Raw genomic sequence first — 22,655 nt, 5'->3', positions numbered from 1 at the left:
ATACACAAAATGATAAATCCCAAATAACTCTTCAAAAAGTCAAGGAATGTCCCCTTAGGCTGTCTCGTTAAGATTGCGATCATCTGCCATCTTCATTTATTCTCCATAAATAATAATGCAAAGTCATTCAGTTTAGAAACAGCAACTTGACCTTTGCAGAAGTCAGAACCTGGACAAAAAACCTCAATCCATACAAATTTGATTTCCATGTCACTACATCAATATAAAGATAAGTAAGCTGGGTTACCAAGAAAGGCAGAGGGCGATGGCCAACACTCATGACGCTGAACAGGCCAGTGCGGCAGCCTGTTCAGGCACCAACATTTTTAACACTGACAAATAATTTTATGTGAGCTGAATGCCAGAAACTTGCTTTACTTCAAACGAGTACTGAAAAGTTTGGGATGGTCGACTAGAGCACAGCAGAGCACAGGGTAATTAGGATAGTTATTCCCACTAAAATAAGGTTATCACAAGGAAGCTTTGGTTTATGTTCCTAATGTGAAGATGAAGAACAGAGCAATGGAAATCCACGCCAAGCAAGACTTTGTTATTCATACAGAATGTTACACTGTTAATTCTCTGGTTCGCCATGCAGGCAATCTTGTTCTTGGAAAGCAAGTAAAGGCCCAGCGATGAAGACAGCTGGTCACCAACAATGCTGAGCAATGGCAAGTCTCAACACTGACCCACAGCACTGCTGACACTCAGTGACACTGGAGTGAGCTGGAGTTTGTAGTTCAATGAGCCAACAAACATTCTCAAACTCACAAAGGCTGCCTGCTCGTTTCACCTGCCTACAGGTATACAAGTCAACACTAAAACATCCAGCAAAATGTATGGATTATCATAAAAAACAAAAGCTCAGCACTGCTTCTACATCCGATATCCTCCCAAAAAACCCTAACAAAACCAAGCCCCAAAACGTGACAGTGTCACAACCCCGTCAGCACAGACACCTCCAGACTGCATGTTTCTCTGTTTCCCTGATCAATACGGTGTACTAAGCGTTACCTTCTTTAGAAAATGTAAAGAAGCAAAGTACTCAGAACTCAGGGAAACAGAAGATGAAGCAAATTTATTGTTCCAATTTGAAATTAGAGAGTATTTTAAATCAACAGCCACACACTACTGCACCGCGGTGTATATCTTGTTGAGCCTCCTCGGTAACCCATGGTTTAGAAAATCAAAGCTGCCCCCTGCATCGAGGGCAGGCAGAGAACAGCATCACTGAGGTATTACTTCCGTTTCTGTCAGGCGAATAACTGCATAGATCTCTAAGGTTAAGGATTTCTGACATTTTGCTGAACAGCTTTTACCATATCATACGATAACAGTGAAAATGCATTGCATCTGAAACCAAAGAGCAGCATATCGGACATGCATGGGTAGAAATCATCCTGTGTGCAAACTGAGATGTTGACGGTACCACACACAGCTTGGATGTTAGTCTAAAAGCAGGCTAAATGAATCTGACTTCAGGTTTTGTGGAAAAAAGTCTCCACAGTCTTATTCAGCAAAACAGAATTCTCAACATTCAGCTGTGGTGGGTATAACATGAACATACACAGTCTTCATGTTCAGGTTCTTCATGGAGATGTCCTTTGTGATCTCTGAACAGAGAAAACAGAAACAGAACAGTTAGAGCTCTTGCTGACAAGTAAAACTATCGACACCTTTTCTTCCGTTATTCAGACAGTTCTGCCGGTTCAGTTGAAAAGGGACTGGGATGGAACCTGTGCAGCTCAAAACTTCCCTCCTGTTAAAGCACAGTGCGCTGAAGGAAGGTCTGTCACACATCAGCATGGACACTGTGAGAGCTGAAGATCCTGTCCTACGTTACAAAGTAGGATTTTCTGAAAGCTTGTGTCAGCCGACACCTCCAGCTTCACATCCACACAGAATATCATCTCGCTCAGAGCATTACTGCAGAATGCACTGGTACGTGAGGTCAACATGAAGGACCCAACACAATGCTTGATACCCAGAGTCCCTGATGAACGTCACGTAAGAACGGCCACACTAGACAAACGCCGTGCCAGATCAGTTCCTTAAGTCTTGTCACAGCTAAATACGTATAGTGTGCAGCGGTAATAGGATGAAGTTCATGCCATCGTGATAAACTGGAGACAGAATCCTTCATGGGAAGAGCTGAGTTTTCCTGAATACACAGAAATACCAGGGCATTTTTCTCTATCGTGCAGTTTCCAATCCATTCTTCCTGTCTTATGAAGTCCCAAATCTTTCTCAAGTCCAACATTTTAGCACTACAGCTGGCTACATCATCAGTCTTCTCTTTCTCCTGAATCAGAGATGTTTCTAAGCTTCGCCATCTGTCTGCGGGTTTTGGGAGACTGGCTACTGTTTCAGTATGTGACTGCGATAAAGCTACCTGCCTCCCACAGACCCTGAATGAACTGCAGCTGCCTTACCCTACCCTGATCTATGCACACAACTCTAGAATAGCTCCCATACTCTTCCATCCACTCCCATTCTCCAAAAGGAAGGGAGAAAAAGTATCCGCAATAACGCGAATGTTACAGGAACAATTGGAATAGGTTCTTTAAGTACCCAGTTTCAACTCACGCACTTATCGGAGGAGACTCGCTCTGCTCAGCCACAGCAGCACAGACCTACCACTGGCACTGCTGGCTGACCCTCATGGCTCCAAAGGAAGAAACTTCTACAGAACTGGTCTTGGACACTTCAGGAAAGGAAAGCACCAGAGCTTTGAATTTCTAAATGAATGTGTGCTTAAAGGATTTTGTTGAATAAATATAGAATTACTGTGTGAAATTAGAAACCAATGTGTAAACAGTGTGCATTTAGTTATTAAACTCTGTCTCAGGCTACCTTGGCTGCTCCTCAACTAAAACTTCCACGTATACTCAGACAAGCAAACCAGAAGTTTGTGCTTACCCTGAGTTTGCGCTTCATCCAGGAACAATTTTAGCCTCCTGCTTCTGAGCCCAAAAACTTTTGCTGTTTCATGTAGAAGACCTTGGTACGTTAATCCGTTCTGTCCAACAGGATTCTCCATTAGAAGAGTTCCCACTGTTCCTTTCTGACATTCTGAACAAGATAAACAGCAAGATCACTATCAGCAAGGAATGACATTATTGCATTTATCCTGGTAAACTGGAATTCAGGACTTTGTCTTCCATTTCATCTCTACTACTTCATAGCACTGAATAATCAACACCAACCTACTTGCAAATATTCACTAACACAGACTATGATTTACAGAACCAGGATAAGTCACTTCTAATAGCTTAATATAATAAGCAAAAGAAAATCCTGCAGAACTCTTTTAATGGGACAGCAGGATAACCAGGACACACAAAACACTAACAATTAGAGAAGCTCACAAAGCATTTTAAGATTGTCACATCAAAACCACATTTTTGGCCTACACAGGCTTCCAGTAGAATCAATAAGATTGCACATGGGCACAGGACAGAAAGGACTCAGACTAGGGCAGAACTGAAGAGTGAGTTTCTAACAATATGGCTTTTTCAGTGTGAGGTGCCAGAGTAGAGGTTAAAAGAGCAGCAGCTGTGAAACAGAACCACATGCACATCTCTTTCCTCCAGATCAGGTTAATGATACAATTCATTTGGCTTTTGAGATGCACTGAGAAGTGTTTCACAGGCCATTTAAAATGCCTTGGTAAAGAGCTGGCTCCTCCTTCATTTTTGGTCAGTTTTACACTCAGCTTTTTAAAACAAGCTGCATAGATTGAGGTAGTGGTCGGAAAGAGGGAAACAATCACTTTTTATTGCTGTTCGTTATCTCAAACTGGCTCTCCTTTTCCTTCTCTGAAAACAGGGAGAAAATCTAAATAAAAACCTTGTGTTTATCGGAAAGCACATACTTGGAAAAGAATACAGAACATCACCACCTGCCAATGAAAAAGTATGTGCTGATCTTCACCAGCGGTGTCCAAAACCCCTGTCACAGAAAGCTCAGCTGGTGAATGAGGAGAGACAGGCATCCTCCTCACCTTGTGGCGCGGCATTCATTAACTGCAGGTTGATGTACTGGCAGAGAAGAGCATCGGGAGCGCTGGGCGCAGCAGGTGCTGGCCCTGCTGTCACGTGCAGAGTCTTCCCACTGAGACTCAGCAAGTCAGTTTTGTTCAGCAGTTCTGAAACAGAAAATGAGACCAGTCAGGCCATTACAGGGAAGCAGAGGCCACTTCTCACTCGGTTAGCTGACAATGTGGCTGTCTACCTACCGATTCCACTGTGGAGCATTTCCCATTCGCAACTCCGTGCCCAAAAAGAGTATTTCTCCATTTCAAAAAATGGAATTTGAGCAGAAATATTTCATTTTCTTAACAACGCTGAATACTTCAGTGGAAATTAGCTCCTACGTACCATTTCTTACACACATAAACATACGACATGATTACTCATGCAATAAGAGTAGTTAAATAGCTTAAATCAAGCAAGAAATTATTCACTTAAGACAACCCCTTCTATCTCATTAACCTCTTCTAAGGTTCCTTAGAGCCTCGTGGCCTTTCAAAAATCAAAGATTAAAATTTAAAAATTCTTTCTGTACTCCTGTTCAGAAAAGTGCCCAGAATAGAATTTGAAATGAATTAGACATCTGAAAGTCGTAAGCATGAAATAAGAGGTGGACTGAGAGCTCTGCAGGGGGATTTTTGCCTCATTTTCCTTCCCCCCCGTTTTAAAGCCTGTCATTATTTACAGCTGCATTTATTCCCATAATTTTTTAAAATAAGCCTTTTTCAAGACAGGCCTCTACCAAAAAAACCAAGCACATGTCAAAAAGCATTCCCAACCAGAAGTCCAGGCGGTTTCCAGCTCTCCTGTGATCCAGAGCAAAGACACTCGCTGATGAGCACTGCTGCCGCTTGGCCTGAGTCCGGCTTCTTTCCTTTAAATTATTTTCTTTTTAAAATTGTAAGGAGAGACAAATTCTGTTCTCAGTTTTGGGAGATCAGTACAAATCCCAGAGCCCTGCTTAGAGCTTCGCAGTTACTCAGAACACATTGATTCACTGCTGGACAGAAAATGTTTATCCCATTATCCCGATGTTACACTGAAAACCAGGGCCATGATATATTTTAGCCTGCCATAATAAAAGAACTGCTTGGGTTTCTGCCATTATGCAACCCTAAGTAAATCTTCATTACAATTAGAAAACAAGATAATAAATTACTGCAAGTAAAGTGGACAGCCCTAAAAACCACAGGAAGGAAAATGCAGAGCCAGAAATAGTGTTTTACTGGGTCACAATTTTATTAAGGCACATGGGAACAGCGCAGCAACAACCCATCCAGTGCGTGTCACCGTTCTCTGCGATCCCCTCAGACAGAGGGACGGACGCCAGCCCCTGCCCGCCCTGACGAGACCCTGCACGCCTGTTCCCCTTAGCAGCCCCACAGCCGCCCCAGAACAGCCTCTCCAAGAGCCAATTCAACTGTCACCCCTCAGGTGTCACTTCAGCAGTGTTCCTGTGACAGCTCGCTCGCTCAGGTTCCTGCAGTCACCCAGCACCACACGTGCAGTTTCCAGCCTTTCTGCACAACTCGTTTTAGACTCACTATGAACGGTATGAAAACAGACCAAGTTCAAACCTCAAGAGGAGCCTCCACACGACCCCACGGCCACGCAAAGAGCTCACTGTTTCTGTTCAGTCACCTGAGGCCAGTCACAGCGTGGCCACCGCAAGTGCTCTACTTGCGGGATTTGTTCACTAAAGCGTTTGGTGGGGAGTGCAATCCTGTTCTCAGTCCCTACTTTTTAAGGTCTAACTTACACTGAAATATTATACATTATGTAATAATAAACCAGCATCCTCATCCAGGGGAGAGGACGCCGCTCTGCTGGCAGGGTCTCACGCTCACTAACTGTAACTCCTCTCATGATGTTTTTCTTCTCAGTTTCAGCTCCTAGTCATGAACAAAACCACGATGCAGCTCATAGCCCTATAGATAACCTACAGACAATATTTCACATTCTCATGCCTTAATAGAGGCCAAGTTTAAGCCACAAAAATATCCCACTGAATTTTGTAAGAAGAAGAAATGCAGAGCTCCTGAAGCTTCTCTAGGGCAAAAAAGCAACTGCATTCAGCAGTCTGCATTCGATTTGAATTCTCACCCTGCCTACTGAGGCATTAGGGGAAAAAGCCATGCAGAAGCTGATGGCAGCTCGCCATCAACATAGAGCACTGCCCGGCCCCAGCAGAAACGCCTTTGGAATAATAAATCAGATTGTGTCCTGATGAGAATCGCAGTGGAAATTAGATAACAGAAGAGAAGAGCATCGTTTAGCAGCAGCTTTTGGAAACACTGATGTGATCATAAACACAGTCCCATAAGCTAAGTACTGTAAAACAGAATGTTTCCTAACGCATTTTCTTGTCAGATTTGTGTGTGTGTATATATATATATATATATATATATAAAAATTATATAGTAAATAACCCCTAGCTGCTGCTAGAAAGACTTCCAATTTCCCTTGTCATACCCCATTTACCTGTTTTTCCATTAAAAATTGTCAGGTTTGAATTTTTAAGACCAAAAATGCAGGAGATGGCATCTACAAGTCCAGGGAAGTTCAAGCTATTATCTCCTTTGGGATTTTCAAGCAGCAACACACCATCTACAACCGAAATGACACAATTAAAATGCAGTTTGGAAGCAAAAGCCAAGTTTCAATGATTTCCTAATGACTTCTTCCTAATCGACTCCAGTGTTCTCAGTTGTTTTCCAGTAGTTTCTAACCTAACTTCAAACCGGCAATGCTGCATCCTCCAGAAATTTTTTGCAGTAAATAAAGAAAGAGGGAAGAAAAGCAGAAGTGAACTGAAGTGTCCTCCAGGTTTACAGCACAGAAATTCTATTCAGTTTTATTAACAAAGCAGTCACATTTTTGTCAATTAATAACAGATTAATTTGTCAATTAATCCAGAAAAATACAGCTATTAAAAAACCCGACATACTGTGCCCACTGAGGTGCCTAGCAGCTTACGTTCATTACTGTTCAGCAAGTGGCTTTCTAACCATGTTAGCAAGGCACACAAACTGTACACAGATGGAGAGAATTCCACAGAGTGCATTTAATTTTCTGCCCTTTTAATATATTAACTCAACCCTGTAACACTTAACACCACTGTTCCCATCTTCCGATTATCCAAGACACAGTCAGCATATTCTCCAGTTTCAGTATTTTTTTCAGCCCAATACTTCACACCTCAGGTTTCCAAACCCATCCGCTCCTCCACAAAGTCACAAGAGTTGCAGCTTCACACACACACACAGAGCGCGTGCACCTCCTCTGACACCCGACACACGCTGTGTGCACACCTGCACACCCACTGCAGGGCCCCGTCAGAAGGCACTGTGGGCACCACATGGTCCTGCTTTTAATGAAATTATTTTCAAGAAGCATGTGGAGTGACTCCTGGGTGGGAGCTTTCACACAGATTTGTGGCTCCAACATTCATCTTCCTGTTTTCCAAACACTCCATTAACACCACCCCCAACAGATGACACCTGGCACACCCCTACCTTGTTCTGTCCCATTAGCACACACTTTGAGGTTGACGTAGGCACAGGCTGGACCAACAGACTGACACAAACCACCTCTGACCAGAGTAATTTCGAGCTCTGATCCCTTCAGCTGAAGGAAGAGGAATGTTATGATTACTTGAAGATTGTTTAATTAAGCAAACACAATAATATACTTTCCTAAATAAACAGCGCTCAGATTTTGTCTCATGACACTAAACCCAACTCACAATAAATAGCAACTTTTGCCACTTGTTCCTTCAGAGTTCTTCAAACAGCAACTTGTCTTCAACAGATGTTAAGGATATGGCAGTACTGAACACATAAGAAAGAGGGGCATTAACAGCCTGATTTGCACAAAAGACGAGCGGTGATGACAGCCGTCTGAAATATGGCCCAAAGTGAACATACTGGGAGAGGGGCCTTTTCCAGAGGGAATTCAGGGTGTCTGAGGACAGTACCCTGCCCCCAGTTGCTGCCTGGAGAAGCCAAGGGCCCTGCAAGCAGCCCAGGGCAGGAGCTGCCTTGCCCTTGTGAGTAGCTTCCCAGCAGCACCCACTCAACCCACTAAAGCTTCAAACACCCCAACAAGGGACAGAAACAGTATTTGCTGCTACAAATGACAGACAGGAGGAAGAGACTTGGGAACCTGTAGCAAAGCTACAGAAACACTTGTGGTCTTAGACCACAGTTTTAAGTCTGTGCCCTTCCAAGCACAGGTCCCTTCCCAAGCTAAGCACAGCTTGGAATTACACCTGCACTTACACAGTTTTCAATGGAACCACAGTCAAAAAGTTTTCTTAGTGAGAACTGGTAATTAAACAGGCATCCCGCAGAAATCACTTAGAGAAATAAGTGCTACTAAGTGGCCATTTCAACCAAACAGTTATAAACCTAGAGCCAAGCCTTGGGAAAAGTCAGTCCAAGGGGGAATGGAAAAACGTGAAAGTGCCACTCTGCTGAGCTCCCACTGTGAACCAGGAAAAGGCACTTAAAGAGCAGCAAGGAGCAAATCTCATTTGGTGTTTATAAAATCCTACCACAATTAAAAATGCCTTTTCAAGCAGTTGCTTTCCTCTCCCAGTATTTTCTTAGCAACTGCTGATTTTGTTCCTGTGTCTCAGTGCAGGTCTGCAGAGTTCGCATTCAGGCTTTGTATCAAAAACCAACCCAGGATAATCTCACAGAAACAGAGATCCTGAGTGTAATCAAAATATGCGTAGAAAAAACATGAAGAAGCAGTCAAAGCAAACAGTTCAGATCCAAACATGAGAATGTGATCTCTGCAACTGCACTGGTACAAGAGACTGAATTTGATACACAGGGGATTAAAAACAAGCATCTTCAGGCATTAGCAGCTGAGGCTGGTCTTAAATCAAAAGGCAAAATGTAGCCTTGAAGGAGAACATTTCTAATACAAAAGCATATTAACTTAACCAAATCTGAGCAACAGATCTGCTCTCTACACTACGCACTAATCCCAGCATAAATAGCTGGGTGGACTAAGCTGACACAAATGGCTACCCAAGATATTTTTTGTGGTACTCAAGCACCTTCATTTTCAGAAATACCACACATGCAAAGCCCAACTATTCTTTTTTTTAAACCAAAAAGATTAATATGGAAATTTATAAATACAACACAATACCTACTACATCCCCCAAATAAATACTGACACAAGGTTTTCCTGCAATGGAAGCACTCTGCTCAGTTAAAAGCAGGTGACAACATGGACAACACAGACAATGAGCATTCCTTCTTACTTGCGTTGTTTCCTGGATAAGAACTTCTCTCGAGGTAGGCACCGGGTAAGGTTTCAAGTCAGCCTTTATAGTTGCAAAAATGAAATCCATATGATCCTTGATAACCGTATCCAGGTAGTCACCTTCAGGACAGGACCTGTAGTACACTGTAATCTCGTCTGTGGGAACCAGATTGCGCTGCAGGACACACAAAATACACCATTAATGACAGCAAGATGACTCTCACACAAACAAACCTGTTAAGTTTCAGGAAAGATCTCTTACAAGGACAGATAAATAAATCAGCTAATCCGCTGTGGCTGATGGTCACCGTTCAGCTCTAGCCAGTTTGGAGCATGGAAATCCAAAATGAAAATAATGATTTGTAATCATTTCTGTCCTATTGGTAAGCTGTCTATGAGGAGTAAATGATACAGGGCTTCATGTTTAATTAAAAAGGTCAGTTCTGCTGCACAGTGCCCAAAGATTGCTTAAAAGTAAATTAAAATGTGTTGTTCCAAACCGTTGCTTCCTAACCTTTTTTCGGAGCTTCTGGATACGATTAATCACTTCCCGGGCAACTCCTTCATCCACCATGGACTGGTCTGGGGTAACATCCAGCAGCACTAAAACCTGAAGTGATGCACAGAATAGGGCTGAAGAGGTAACAAACTTGAAACAAGGCAGTGCTAATTCACTCAGCAGCTCAGGTACATCATCACAGAACTCCTCACGCACGAAATACGGCATTGAAGAGAGGACTTTAACACCTCCAAAATTCTGAAGACAGGCTCCTGGAATTTGTTGAACCAATTGAACAAATAAAGGCATTTGGGTTTTCACCTCATCCTTTTCATATTACTTGTAGAGAATGATTCCCTTAAACAAACAAACAAGAACAAACCAGGAAAATACCTGAGCGTCGGAATGTGCCTCAAACTGGGCAGACCCTCCAGCAACCTGATCAAAGGTATACATGAGACGCAGGTCTTCCCTGTGGAGTTCGTGCCCTTCTACAACAATGGTGCCTGCGGAATCAGCAGATGAAGAGCATCTGTTACCATCAGAGCGAAAATCAAAAAATTAAGACAACCAAGACAAGCGTCAGTTGTTCACATACACGAAACAGAACCCATCTGAACAGCACTGAAGCACCAGAAAAACACGGTACTATCCCACACTCCAATTTTTAATACAAGAACTTGTACAGGCACAAAACTCGCTCACAGATGCTTCAGCAACTGTTTACGTACCGTCTGAATGGAACAGAGTAAAACAAATCACCCATGTGCACAACCAAATAAATATTCATACTCAAGCAGTCACTAACCAGATACAGCAACACTTCCAGAATATAAACTATCACACACATACACTCAGTTTCCAGCAGGAAAACAGTGTAAGATTAGTATCCATGGCAGCTTCTAAGCTACTCTCAGCAAAACAGCAAAACCAACTTTTCTCCTGTTTCGGTTAACATAAAAATGCAACCAGGACGGTAACAGAGGGGTAGGCTTTCAGCTCCCCTAAGCCCACAGGGGGCACTTCTGCACCTGTTCCTGTGACACTGGATTAACATACACAAGTCAAGAGCAAATGCTTGACTTTCTCTGATGAGCCAAAGGATTTTGAATCTTCTTTTTGGTTGACATTGCCACTGTTGAGTGGTCATTACCACTACATACCTGTCTCCTGGAATTCCTCCAGCTGCTCGCTCTTCAGCTCTTTGATTGCAGCCATGACGAGCTTAAATGCACCTTTCAAGCGCTTCCCAAGCACCATGTGATCTGGTTCTGCTCTCAGCCGGACTCCGTATTTGTCTTTATTAGTAGACAATGTCACTTGACGTACATTAAGCTCCTATACAAACACACCAAGAGAAAAAAGTGAAGCTAAAGACCAGCCACCTCTGACAACTGTGGGAGGGCAGGAGGCCAGGGGCCACAGGATGAAGGCAGTCGAAGTCTCACGCTGCCTATCTTTATATGGTTGTCTCTATCAACCAGGTATTCTGCCAACACAGCAAGAGCAGATAAACTCAACCCCTACTGAAATCACCCTTGAGCAGAAATCCTGCCCTCCTCAGCCTTTTGGTAGATGTTTCTGTTATTAACAGACACCAGCCAGCTCTCAAGCAAGACCTCTGGTTCAACAACCTTTTTACTGCCTGAAGAGATACACCTCTGTGTAACTGCATTAGAAACGGCCTGGCAAAATTTGGAAAGATAGATCTTGCTGAAAGAGTCCTTCCAGCATGCATTTAGCCAGAAAACTGCAGGTTCTGTCCCTGTACCTGAACGCAAACACAGTGGTGCTGATTCAGAGGACAGCACGGCTGCCACGTGTCAAAAGACCAGGGCTAGAACTCTTTTGGGAGAAGAAAGCTGAAGGGGATACAAGTGAGGTTTAAAAACTTAAGAAAGAGACAGGTAAGGAATGTAAAACTGTTATTCACCAAGCCCCTGGGTGGAAACAGTCAGAGCTTGGTTTAAAGCAGATAAACAAGCAGTTAACCCTTAGAACTCAAGGCCCCCAGAGGAGGTAAGCAGGAGTGAACCAAAAGGATTTAAACTCTGTCAGCAGTCACACAAAAAGCTGTTAAAGGAAAAGGCAGGCATGTGCCCTCGACTGTCTCCAACACAGTCACTGTGGGCAGCTGTGCTAGGAGCCTGCTGCAAAATGCGTCCAGATGCTCGTGTTTTCTCTAAATGGACTCAACCACCGCAGGCAACAGCACGATGTACTGGATGAGCCACGAGCCTAAACCACTAAGTTATTTAGTATGTTCTTCATTACAAATACTTTCCTCATCACATAAGCACATTAAGAACCACCATCAAAATGTCCCTAAACCTCCATTACATACCCTGACCATCGCACGATGCTAAACTGAAAGAACAGAGCAAAGCTCTCCACATGGAATTCCATCCAGCCAACAAGCGCATGACACCAAGGAGTAATGGCTCTGTGTACCTCCTGTCAATAACAGCACCACTTCCCAGTGTTACTGTGTCTTCAAAAGAAGCTTCTCTCCCTGCTAGGCAAAGCTAAGTCAGAGACACACACAAGGTGGGACTTGATTCCTGAATTGCCTGGCCAGATAAACTACACATAAGCCAGCTCCATCAGGGCAGGTTCTCTGTGCCAATTGGATTAGGAATCCACTCTGCTGCATGCATCGTCAATAATAAAAACAGAATGATTCTTCCCCAAAAGCAAGCCTTAGGTTTATTTATATCTGCCTCCATGTAGTGCTTTGACTGAAGTTCTTAATTTTAGCTTCCCAGTCAATCAAAATCAGCTCCTTGGCACATATTTCAAGTCTCATAGACAAACCAAGGCAACTAGTCCTTCCCGTTGCCTGCTGGAACACCTCTATGTTCGGGCTTTCCTGTGCAGAAGGGCTTTTGTCAGTGCCATGTCCCAGACCCGATCAGAGTGGGTAGCCCTCCTGCACCCAGTCCTCAGGACAGAGCACGAGCACTGTGCTTCAGCTGGGCTGGGCTCTTTAGAAAGAAAAATAAATACTGATTGTGTAATACTGGGAGAAACAAAATCCTGAAGGACCACACAGTGCCACAGCTTCATGCATCAGTTCACTGAGCCCATTCATGGACTCTGGCCACTGCACCATGTCACACGCACCGCTGTCGTTAGAGAACACTGGCAGACCCTGAATTTGCAGACGAGAAAGGCAACGTTCTCCTTCCTTATAGCCACACATAGGGGCCAGGGCTCTGGGCGTACACAGGGTGGATGCAAATGAGATTGCAGTTGCACACAGGGTGACATTTACTGAGAGACACATCTCACTGGCACCAGTTCAGAAGAGAAACCCTAAGCGAGGCCAGTAAAAGGCCCCAAACACTAATGAATAAAACTCAACCACGCACTGTTGCTAAAAGCCTTCTGGACTTACTTCATTTTGTGAGCTTGGTAATTTTTGCAGGACTCCATACTATAGAGAGTTCTAATATTAAAATGCATTTATTTGAATTATTTGCTGTGTTCTGACGACAGAGTAAGCCTGCAGATCAAAGAGTGCAGCCACTTCTGAAAAAGTGATGAATGAAATTTCCTTAGAATTGACAAGAGCACTTTCCAAATCCTTTTGTCAGCAACTGCATGAAATCAAATGGTGTAATTTTTCTTACAGATTACCTCTGGCACCTGCAATTTAAGTAGAAACACACTTCTGGCAGTAACTAAATGTTCTAAAGTTCTGAATATGTAGGAGATTGATGAACAAAGCTGCAAATTCATCCCAAGCAATACCACCCTGTCTGCCTGTATCCATTGACCTCCCTGGCTCTGACCCATCCTAGCAAACAACCAGACCTGATTGCTATGAAATACAATAAAACACACGCTAAGCTTGCACATCAGCTTGCTGGCTGAATGTTAAAATACATAATAAAAAGAGGACAACAGACAATATTTTGTATTTGTGCTTCCACAATGGCATTTGAGTTTGCTGTAACCCATCTCCCCATAGGACACACCTTACCTTTGTTTGGGGGAGCAGACAAATAAAATTAAACCATACTTTTGTACAATCCGATTATGTAACGAATTATCAATTTGTTAGGTTCCTTCATTTCCTTTTACTGGCTGTAGAAATTCACAGCAAATTTTGTCAGCTAGCTTTTGAAGTATTTTGAGTAAGCAATCCTTTACCTCCCTCAAAACTGGATTCTGTAAAATCTTCATATCCCGTTTTCAGATCAAGAAAACATGTCAGACGTTAATCTAAATTTCACAAAATTCTGCTACTGAAAAGATCCATGGGGCTCAACTGCCCAGAGGGGAAGTTGTCACGGAAGGGAGGGAAGTCTTTTGTGAACTGTTCGCACGTACAGCTACATCGGTCTTCAAAGCACTTATCCTTCTGGTTTTTGCTCCTTTAAACAGAGCCTGTTTCCAACAAGCAGGTTTGAGGGGACAAGACATGAGTTGGCTAAGCTTGTGTCTCACAGGTGTCAGGAACTGGATTAAGACTTGTTTGTGAAACCTCTTCTAACAGTTAAGGAGATGCTGGGGGTTGGTTAGTTTCTGTATTACACCATGCTTCTCTCCTGACAAGGGTCTGCATTGAGGCCAGTATCCCTTCCTCAGAAATACGTTTATCAGAAGGTTTTGAATGGGGAAAAGCACCTGAACGACTACCAAGGCGTTTTTGTTTTACAAGAGCACTCCTTCGATTCCCATCTGAGAGAAAAGCCAGCATGTATCCTGCCCCAATGAATTAAGAGACACACACAAACACAACAAGGTTGCACGAGGGAAGGATTCTAGTGACAACTTGGACTAACACACCGAAATTATTGCCATGAAGAAATCTCCAATTTATACTCAAGCCTAACGTACTCATTGTGGCCAACAACACCACCAAATCAGTTCCTTCAGAATTCTGCTGCCTTAGCGAAGAGCGGCTATTCAAAACGCAATTCTCTCCTCCCCAGAACACACACAGTCACCAAGACGAAGCCAGGGCTTATCTCCCCAGGCAACACAATGAAACATCGGGGTGAAAAGCAATCGTCAGTCCCAAAAAGAGACTGTTGCAGCAAGAGGAAATAAAGACTGCTCGGGGACAGCAACATTGCTCAGCCAGGCTCTTCCTTCGCCCCTCACTGCCTGCCAGATTGGATCCAAGAGGCCTCCAGTCTCACAGTAGAGATGTTATTTCCTATAACCCCTGTCAGGCAAAGCCATTATAAAGCCCCTAGGCTGCTAAGACAGAGAAATTACACATGGCATAGCTCAGGATATCAAATGCACAATCACGACAGATGAAAGCAGCAAGAACCACAGGTCTGGAAGGTGCTTTTAAGGCCTCAGCACCCAGAAAGAAGTTGTAAGGCATACTGATATGGAATTGGGGGTTCCTTCCTTTCCTTTTTGAATAAACACCACGGGTCACGGAAATTCATCACTGTAGCTGAAACCTTCTCACTATTCCCTCTTACTGTTTGATTTCTCTTGCACATCACAGATGTGAAAGATATATAAAGTCTACTTATAATGAAACTTAACTGAACATGAAGACTAAAAAAGCCCAGTATACAAAGTCTTCTAAGCAACAAATAATAATAATCATCATCATCTTTATATCGTCACTACAACCTCTGAAATGCAGTACCGAAGTTTACAAGATTTATTTATAGTTTAAACACTTAAATTAATGAAGTTTATAAAGAAACAGACTCCTTCAATTTCATTTCTTAAAATACTAAGGACTTTCATAGGATTGAATAGAACAGAAACTGCAGCCAGTTTCAGGAAGTCAAACTCAACAAACCTAGAAGCGTTACTGCTCTTGTTTTGAATGATGGGGCTTTTATCCAAACAAAGCCTGAGAAGCAGGGCAGGATGCGTTTCTCTCATGAACACACTTTTAAAGCAGCACACTGGCATACAGGAGCAGATGAGTGTATGGAATTCAACAGACCAACGCCTTATACATTTGACATCTTGCTTCCTAACAACATCCTGCAAACCTCTCGACTGGTCCCCTGTTCTCCCTTACACAGAATCCTCCTCTCCATCGACTCTCCCACTTACTGTCCAACTGGTTTTAATGCCCTGAACAGAACAGGGATTTTGCAATCCATCTCTTTGACAACGTGTCATTGACTATTGTCTTACTTTCGTTCAGCAAATGTTTTTTCCTTTCAGTCAAAGAAAAAGAACATTTCTAACAGCCTCTTAGTGCAACGTGGCCAGTTTGAGCAACTCAGTGTTTCCAAGCACTCTGGCTGACTGAGGACGGCACACAGACATCACCAGGAGGGGAGGTTAGGGTTTGGTTTGTTTCAGTAACCAGCACACACAATCCAGTTAAACATCATGTTCACTGTGCTCTTACCTCCAGTATGTACTTCTCTAAAGATCTGACATTTTCGAGAGCCTCTGGGTCCTGATGGATAACAACTACTTCTTTCAAAGGATACTGGGGAGAAGAAAAAAAAAAAACAAACACCAGAATCTTTTATCCTTCCAACTGTAAGTAACAAATGTCAGAAATTGTTATTTGTCTTTTGAATAATTTTGTTATTGAACTCTGTTTGGTATTCTAAACTTAAATATTCAATTTTCCCAGCCTTATCCCAAAGTTAAAGCCATTGCACATTCCCAAGGTGTAGGTAAGAAATGTTAGGAGTTCTAACCTTGACCGGAATGGTTTTTCTGTCTCTGATTACGCGTCCAAGCTCAATAACAGACTGCAAACAAGAAACGGCACTTTCAATTTTTTTGTCGATGAGATCCTCCCTAGATTAAAAAGCAAACATTACATTGCTTCATTTCCATTGCATCTGTTAGAACAGATTGAAAACATTTCACCCCTTCTCTCAAATTTCCTACAAGAGACTCAATTATGACCTGGTTGGGGCGATTCGACAAAGGAACAAACAGAATTTTCTGCTCTCTTTGTGAAGATGATGATCAGGAAACAACTCGGAAACAAAACATGGAGCTATTCTGACATCTTTTGTTAGCACCACTACGCGCCTCTAACAAGACGACAGATTGAGTCATACTACCTACTCTATTAATATCCAATAAAAAGTAAGATTTACATCAATAATATCACAAGAAGATGCAAAAAGATGTTATAAATAGGATCTTTATACTAACAATGAAACATCTATAATGCAACCAACTCACTGGATCTCAATTTATAATCTTTTTCAGGCATGCTAGATACATTAGCTTGATGTTTTAGACAGTTCTGTCATCTTTCCTGGCTCCATCACTTTTCCTGACTCCAGCATTTTATCGCATTTCCTTTCTGAGGCAAGGGAGAGTTAGGGGGTTTATTTGGCTTTTTGAGGGCTGGTTTGGGTTGTTTGGTTTTTTTGAGTAAGCCGACATTCACATCTTGTTTCAAACGCACTAGCAGCCAAATGTTCTGAAGATGTTTTTCCGATTTCTTGAGTAGCTGCATGAATTAAGCAGCTCCTTTAAACCCACACAAGTGTCATACCAAGACCAGAGGAACTGGTTCGAACAGTTCTGCGCAAAATGGACGAAGTTGCTTGCTGTAGTGTAAGGAGCAAAAGTATTGGGATGAAACACATGCATCCAACAAGGATTGTCCAGGACAACAGAACTGTCAAAGCAGAACTTAAAACTGAAATATCCCCATCTCCTGCATCTGGGCTTTGATTAAGGCGTTGCTACTGATCTTGAAGTGTTTGTTCTTCCAAAAGCCAGTTTTTCGGGACGGTCCTCCAAAAACTTGGAAACACGTAAATCACAAAATATAGGATTTTGTGACCAAAACCGACTCAGACCATGGGATGGGGCAGTATTTCAGTGTTACTCGCCACTACTTAGCAAGACTGTGGAGCCACAAAATGAGAAGAGTCTTCACAGACCAGATCCATAAAGTTAATATAACCAAACTGTTTGAACACTAAGCAACCAAGCAATATCTCAGTAGGGTTTGTAGCACAGGTATTGAGTCAAGTTCAGCTGTCATCAGAACAATATTCAAAGAAAAATGCAATGATGTGCTTAGCAACTCAAGGTGAGACTCTAGAAGTTCAACAATAATGTAGTTCTGAAAAACATGTCTTTTTATCTGACAAGTGCAACAATTGACACACAGGGGACCAAGTAAATTACACTTAGAAGCAGACAAAAATCCAAGCAGAGTACATGACAGAGGGGAAAACTGTGCAAGCCACTCAAAATACATCATGTGCCTGCATCACACAGCAGCAAGCCAGTTAGCCCTGATAGGAATCAGAAGTGACTACGCCAATTTTAACACTCATGCTAACCCCCTGCTTGAACCAAGTTCCTGCAAATAGCCGGCTACCCCTCTACTCCTCCATTCTACAGCAGCTCAAATCCATCTCTGATAACTCCCTGATGAGTTCTGCATTCCGTGATTACATATTCTTTGCAGCACTTCTCCAGGGAACAGAAAATCAGCACCATCACAATGTCAGTCTCCAGACCCTGCTGCAGCAACTTTTGCTATTAAAGCTGTCAGAGAACATACACCTTCCTCAAAGGATACCACACCCATAACAGAAACTCCATTACTAGAAGGTTTACAGTTTTAAACCCATGTGCGAAGCATCAAGGTCAGCTGCCTTGTCATTGAGGGTTTTCAAACTGCGCTGCAATGCAAAAGGCGAGTTTGCTTTTCTCTCACTGAGTAACTGAGAGCAGGTTAGGAAGCAGGCACTGGCTTCACCCACTAACGTAGCACCGAGGCACTAAGGAGCAACTGCTGATGAGAACACTAGTGTCTCCCTTGGCAGGATGAAAACAAAGAAAAAACCCCAAACCAAAACAATTTCAGTTGTCAGGTTCTACCTGGGTTGAGCTGATACTATGGATAACCCAGAGCGTACATCCAGCACAACCACCACGGACCCAGACCTTTGTGAGACACTGGAATGGACAGAAACCCACACTCACCAGCATCCAAACAACCTACTTGGAGGTGATTAAAAGGCAGGTAGGTGAGGTGCTTGGGGACATGATTTAGTACCGTGGTACAGGTGGAGCTGATGATCTCTAAAGTCTTTTCCAACCTAATGATTCTACGATTCCACAAAAGCTCTCTCCTCTATGATGTATCCTCTTACAAGGAAATGGCAATCTCTGGACAATGGTCTAAACTCTTGATCTGAAGCCAGAACTCACTCTGCTGGCTCCATACCTGGTTCATGCAAAACAATCACTCCAACTCACAAGAGATCTGGCATCAGTCTTCACTATGAAAGGCCTAGAGTCGGGGGGATGTACATGTTCTTGCAAATGCATGGACCACACGGAAGTTCTAGAATGCTCTTGGGCCCTTCATAGGCAACCATCACAGCTTCTAGTCAGGACATTCTGAAGGGTAAAAAGGATATTTCTTGCCTACCATATGAAGAAAACATTATGAGCTGGGAACATGCATTGCTCCTAACCATCTTCCCTCCCACCTATAATCCGTTAACCCAGCACGAGTCTACTGCCTAAACGTGGAGGGAAAATAAAATTCTTAGCTAACACCAAGAGTGGAGTGTTAAGTGTATTGCTACTGAAACATTCTCCTGCAGCAGAGACTAACATCATCAGAGGTTAATCTCAACTTCAACCTTTTTTTGCTTATAGAAAAGAATGTGTTAACTACCATACAAAAATTCTTCCTCAGGCACAGGAATACTCACATTATTAAAGCAGCTTGCTTTCTTGTCACGCAAAACAGCTTTAAACACAAGCAGAAGAGCAACCGTTCGGTGAAAAGAGAAAAAACCCAAACCCCACCAACCAACCAAAGCCCCATCAACCCCAACCCCCATCTTGCCACCCAACAGGTGTCGCTCACCTCACTTGGGGAAGCATGAGGTAGTGGATGCTTTCAGTATTCTTTTCCTGAACCGAGGCTGGATCAATAAGTGTCTTCAGATTCTGGTACATCAGCTCCGTGATAAAAGGAGTATATGGTGCCTGTAACATTGCATTCAATCATTGTCTTGTCTTTACTGTTTGCACATTGTGAGTCAATAATAATTATGAATTGCATAAGGACAGTTCAGCAAAAAATGCTTACATGGTGTCCCTTCAATGCAGAACTGTGACAGTATTCAAAATGTAGGCTGAAATAAATGATGAAATTGCTACTACTTATTCATAGAATCACAGAATAACCAGGTTGGAAGAGACCAACCGGATCATCGAGTCCAACCATTCCTATCAAACACTAAACCATGTCCCTTAGCACCTCGTTCACCCGTCCCTTAAACCCCTCCAGGGAAGGTGACTCAACCCCCTCCCTCCCTGGGCAGCCTCTGCCAGCACCCAGTGACCCTTTCCATGAAAAAGTTCGTCTCCTTCCTGATATTTACATGCCCCCTGTGGGCACCAGGCAAGAAATCATGTCTCTATCAGTCAGGCAGTATTCACCTTCTTTATAGCACCGTGGGGCAGATGAGCAGAGAAAAGGGGGAAGTGGACAATGAACCATGCTACCCAAATCAGTATCACTATGGTTTTAATCCCCATGTCTTCATTCCCTGCACGCTTAGTTTCTATGGTCAACTTAGACACAAAAATGCATACTTTGTGTTAAACTACATAAAAAATGTCAAATAGTTGCAGTGGGCTGTAGTTCCCTTACCATAAGTCTGCACATGGAGAACAAGACACTAAACAAAGTCTCCAAGGCCAAAATGCAGTCTTCAGTCCCATTCTCGCCCTATTAAAGAATTGATAAAAAGAAAAACAACAACATCTGCAATTTTAGGACCAGTAAGTGCACTTCAATAAACTTGCAGTGTTTCCTATGTTAATGCAATAAACCCGTTTTCCAAGCTGTATTCGTTTTGCTCAGTCCCATCCAGCACATGAAAAAGAATTACTGGGCACTTTGGTTGGTGTTTTCCTCATAAAGCAAAGAGAAGGAAACAAACGTTACCTTCTCATTCCCACTACCAGTTAGGAACTGATGGAATGGGAACTGCAGCATAAAGACTTTGCGTAGCACCATGAGGCTGCTGTGTATTGCTTTAACAGACTCCTAGGATCTCAGTCACAGTCCGAGACTGCCGAAATCAATGCTCACCTTTAGTCTTCTGCGATTCATTCGAACATACCAGTTGGTCAGAATATCAACAAACTTCACTAATCGTGGGACCACGGTGTACAGCCTGTAAGCTAGAAGGAAACACATCCACTGCCGTTAACCCTAGCCCTCTGCATCAAGCTCCTCACTTAAAGAAACACATTATCATTTGCAGCCCCAATATTAAAGATCCTACTTGAGCAGAAGCACACAGTGGTAACACCAAAAAGGTGATCAGACACACCGTTATGTTAAAAACATTTTGAAATGGAACATCATCGGTTCTCCTGCTTCAAGACAAACACATCTATCCCCAAACCACTAAATACTTCCCTAATCCTACACAAACATGCATTATGGAAGCCTTATGCTTTTATCTGACTCGTAAAGAGGATCGTGGGTAAGAGACTATTAATCGCAAAGGATTTGGCAAATCCTAGCTTTGCACATGCTGTAAATACCGTCAAGTTGCTACAAGTTCAACAGAAATCATTGTAGAATCACGCAAATAAAATTTTATTATCAATTACTGCCAACATTTTCTTCATTTGCCCGATTTATAATGAGACACCTATCTCAATTGATTTGCTATGAATTATTTGCAATTTGTTATTATTTTTCCTGGTAACACAATAGGCCAGAAGAATGCAAAGTGACAGCAAACCTGACAAGGGAGGAAGATAAACATAGCTGTATTTTCACATTCGGTGAAACTGAAAAGCATGGAGGACTGCCAGCACACAAAAGAAGGTCATCGTGGGCATCACTATGCAACCAGGAAAACAAATTTGAGTTGTTCGTGAGAGAACTGGGGGTTGGGAGTCCTTAAAAAGGACTCGCTTTTCTAAGGAAAAACTTGTATGTAACTTCTCTAAAAGCAAAGAGCTTTTTGATCTCTGTTCGCAATCACTTCCATTAATCAAGCAGTTACTGAATAAAATGGATCTTTGCTTTAAAGCCTCGCTACACTTCTCATTGCATTCTCTAAAACTGAAGTGTTCCTAAAGGCAGAGTGCTGGTACTTAAACCTAAAAAGGAAGTGCTCAGAAAACCCAAGCGACGGTGGGGAAGACATTATTTATGTGGGAATTTGTATTCCTAATATATTCCCAGCTATGCATTATCTAGTTAGGAGACTGGTTAAAACCAAAACCTCAAACCTCCACCCTTCAGGGACCATCTGTCTTTAACCAGAGATCTGAGGCAACCTGGAGACATCCCTTCTCTCCCTCAACAGCTATAATCCTGGTTCATAAGCCATACTGGGAAACCCTACTCTTTCCTGACTCAAGAAGGCGGCAGGCCTGTACACGGAACCACATCTGCGCACGCATGCTCCTTTCAATCCCAGTCATCAGGGGAAAAATGTTCTGTAAAATAATTTCTCATACTGGGCATTTTAAAGTAAAAACAAAACAAAAAAACCAAAACAGCATAAGGCAGCTTACTAGTTTTAAATACAGAATTTTAACACACCTTAAAACACAAAGGATTGCTTGCCATATTGCTTGCCCTAATACCTTCCCAACATCTTTTATCTGAACTGACAGTCTCATTTGGAATCTGGAAATCCCTGGATGAAACTAGATTTCTCCCAAAGTTCAACACTCGTACACGCCCTGCCAAACGTGCATACCTGCCATTTCAGCTTTGAAGAACTGAATGAGGGACTGGGTGAAAGAAAGAATCCATTTATCCATGACGTTATTGCTCTCCTTAACCGTATTCTCATTGTAAAGGAATTCTCTTCCCTCATCCTATCAACAGGAGAACATAAAACATTTTCAAGTCACAA

The 22,655-nt window shown here is 42.7% G+C and overlaps 1 protein-coding gene across 1 annotated transcript in view; it reads right to left on the bottom strand.

Moving 5' to 3' along the window:
- Positions 1–1,052: 1,052 nt before the first annotated feature.
- Positions 1,053–22,655, bottom strand: part of IARS1 (isoleucyl-tRNA synthetase 1) — a 69,316-nt gene continuing 47,713 nt past the window's right edge. The window contains exons 21-35 of the mRNA XM_069865492.1: positions 22,497–22,617; positions 20,861–20,952; positions 20,417–20,494; positions 19,625–19,746; positions 16,458–16,560; positions 16,157–16,240; positions 10,974–11,148; positions 10,204–10,316; positions 9,826–9,921; positions 9,310–9,486; positions 7,547–7,658; positions 6,513–6,638; positions 4,004–4,147; positions 2,920–3,072; positions 1,053–1,613 (exon numbers count right to left, since the gene is read on the bottom strand). Coding sequence (XP_069721593.1) covers positions 1,531–1,613; positions 2,920–3,072; positions 4,004–4,147; positions 6,513–6,638; positions 7,547–7,658; positions 9,310–9,486; positions 9,826–9,921; positions 10,204–10,316; positions 10,974–11,148; positions 16,157–16,240; positions 16,458–16,560; positions 19,625–19,746; positions 20,417–20,494; positions 20,861–20,952; positions 22,497–22,617 — 1,779 coding nt within the window. The 3' untranslated portion in view covers positions 1,053–1,530. The remainder of the gene's footprint in view (positions 1,614–2,919; positions 3,073–4,003; positions 4,148–6,512; positions 6,639–7,546; positions 7,659–9,309; positions 9,487–9,825; positions 9,922–10,203; positions 10,317–10,973; positions 11,149–16,156; positions 16,241–16,457; positions 16,561–19,624; positions 19,747–20,416; positions 20,495–20,860; positions 20,953–22,496; positions 22,618–22,655) is intronic.

This window comes from Phaenicophaeus curvirostris, chromosome 11 (assembly GCF_032191515.1).
Source record: "Phaenicophaeus curvirostris isolate KB17595 chromosome 11, BPBGC_Pcur_1.0, whole genome shotgun sequence".
Lineage (NCBI taxonomy): Eukaryota > Metazoa > Chordata > Aves > Cuculiformes > Cuculidae > Phaenicophaeus > Phaenicophaeus curvirostris.
The sequence above is the reverse complement of the archived record's forward strand: the minus strand, read 5'-3'. Positions and strand labels throughout refer to the sequence as shown.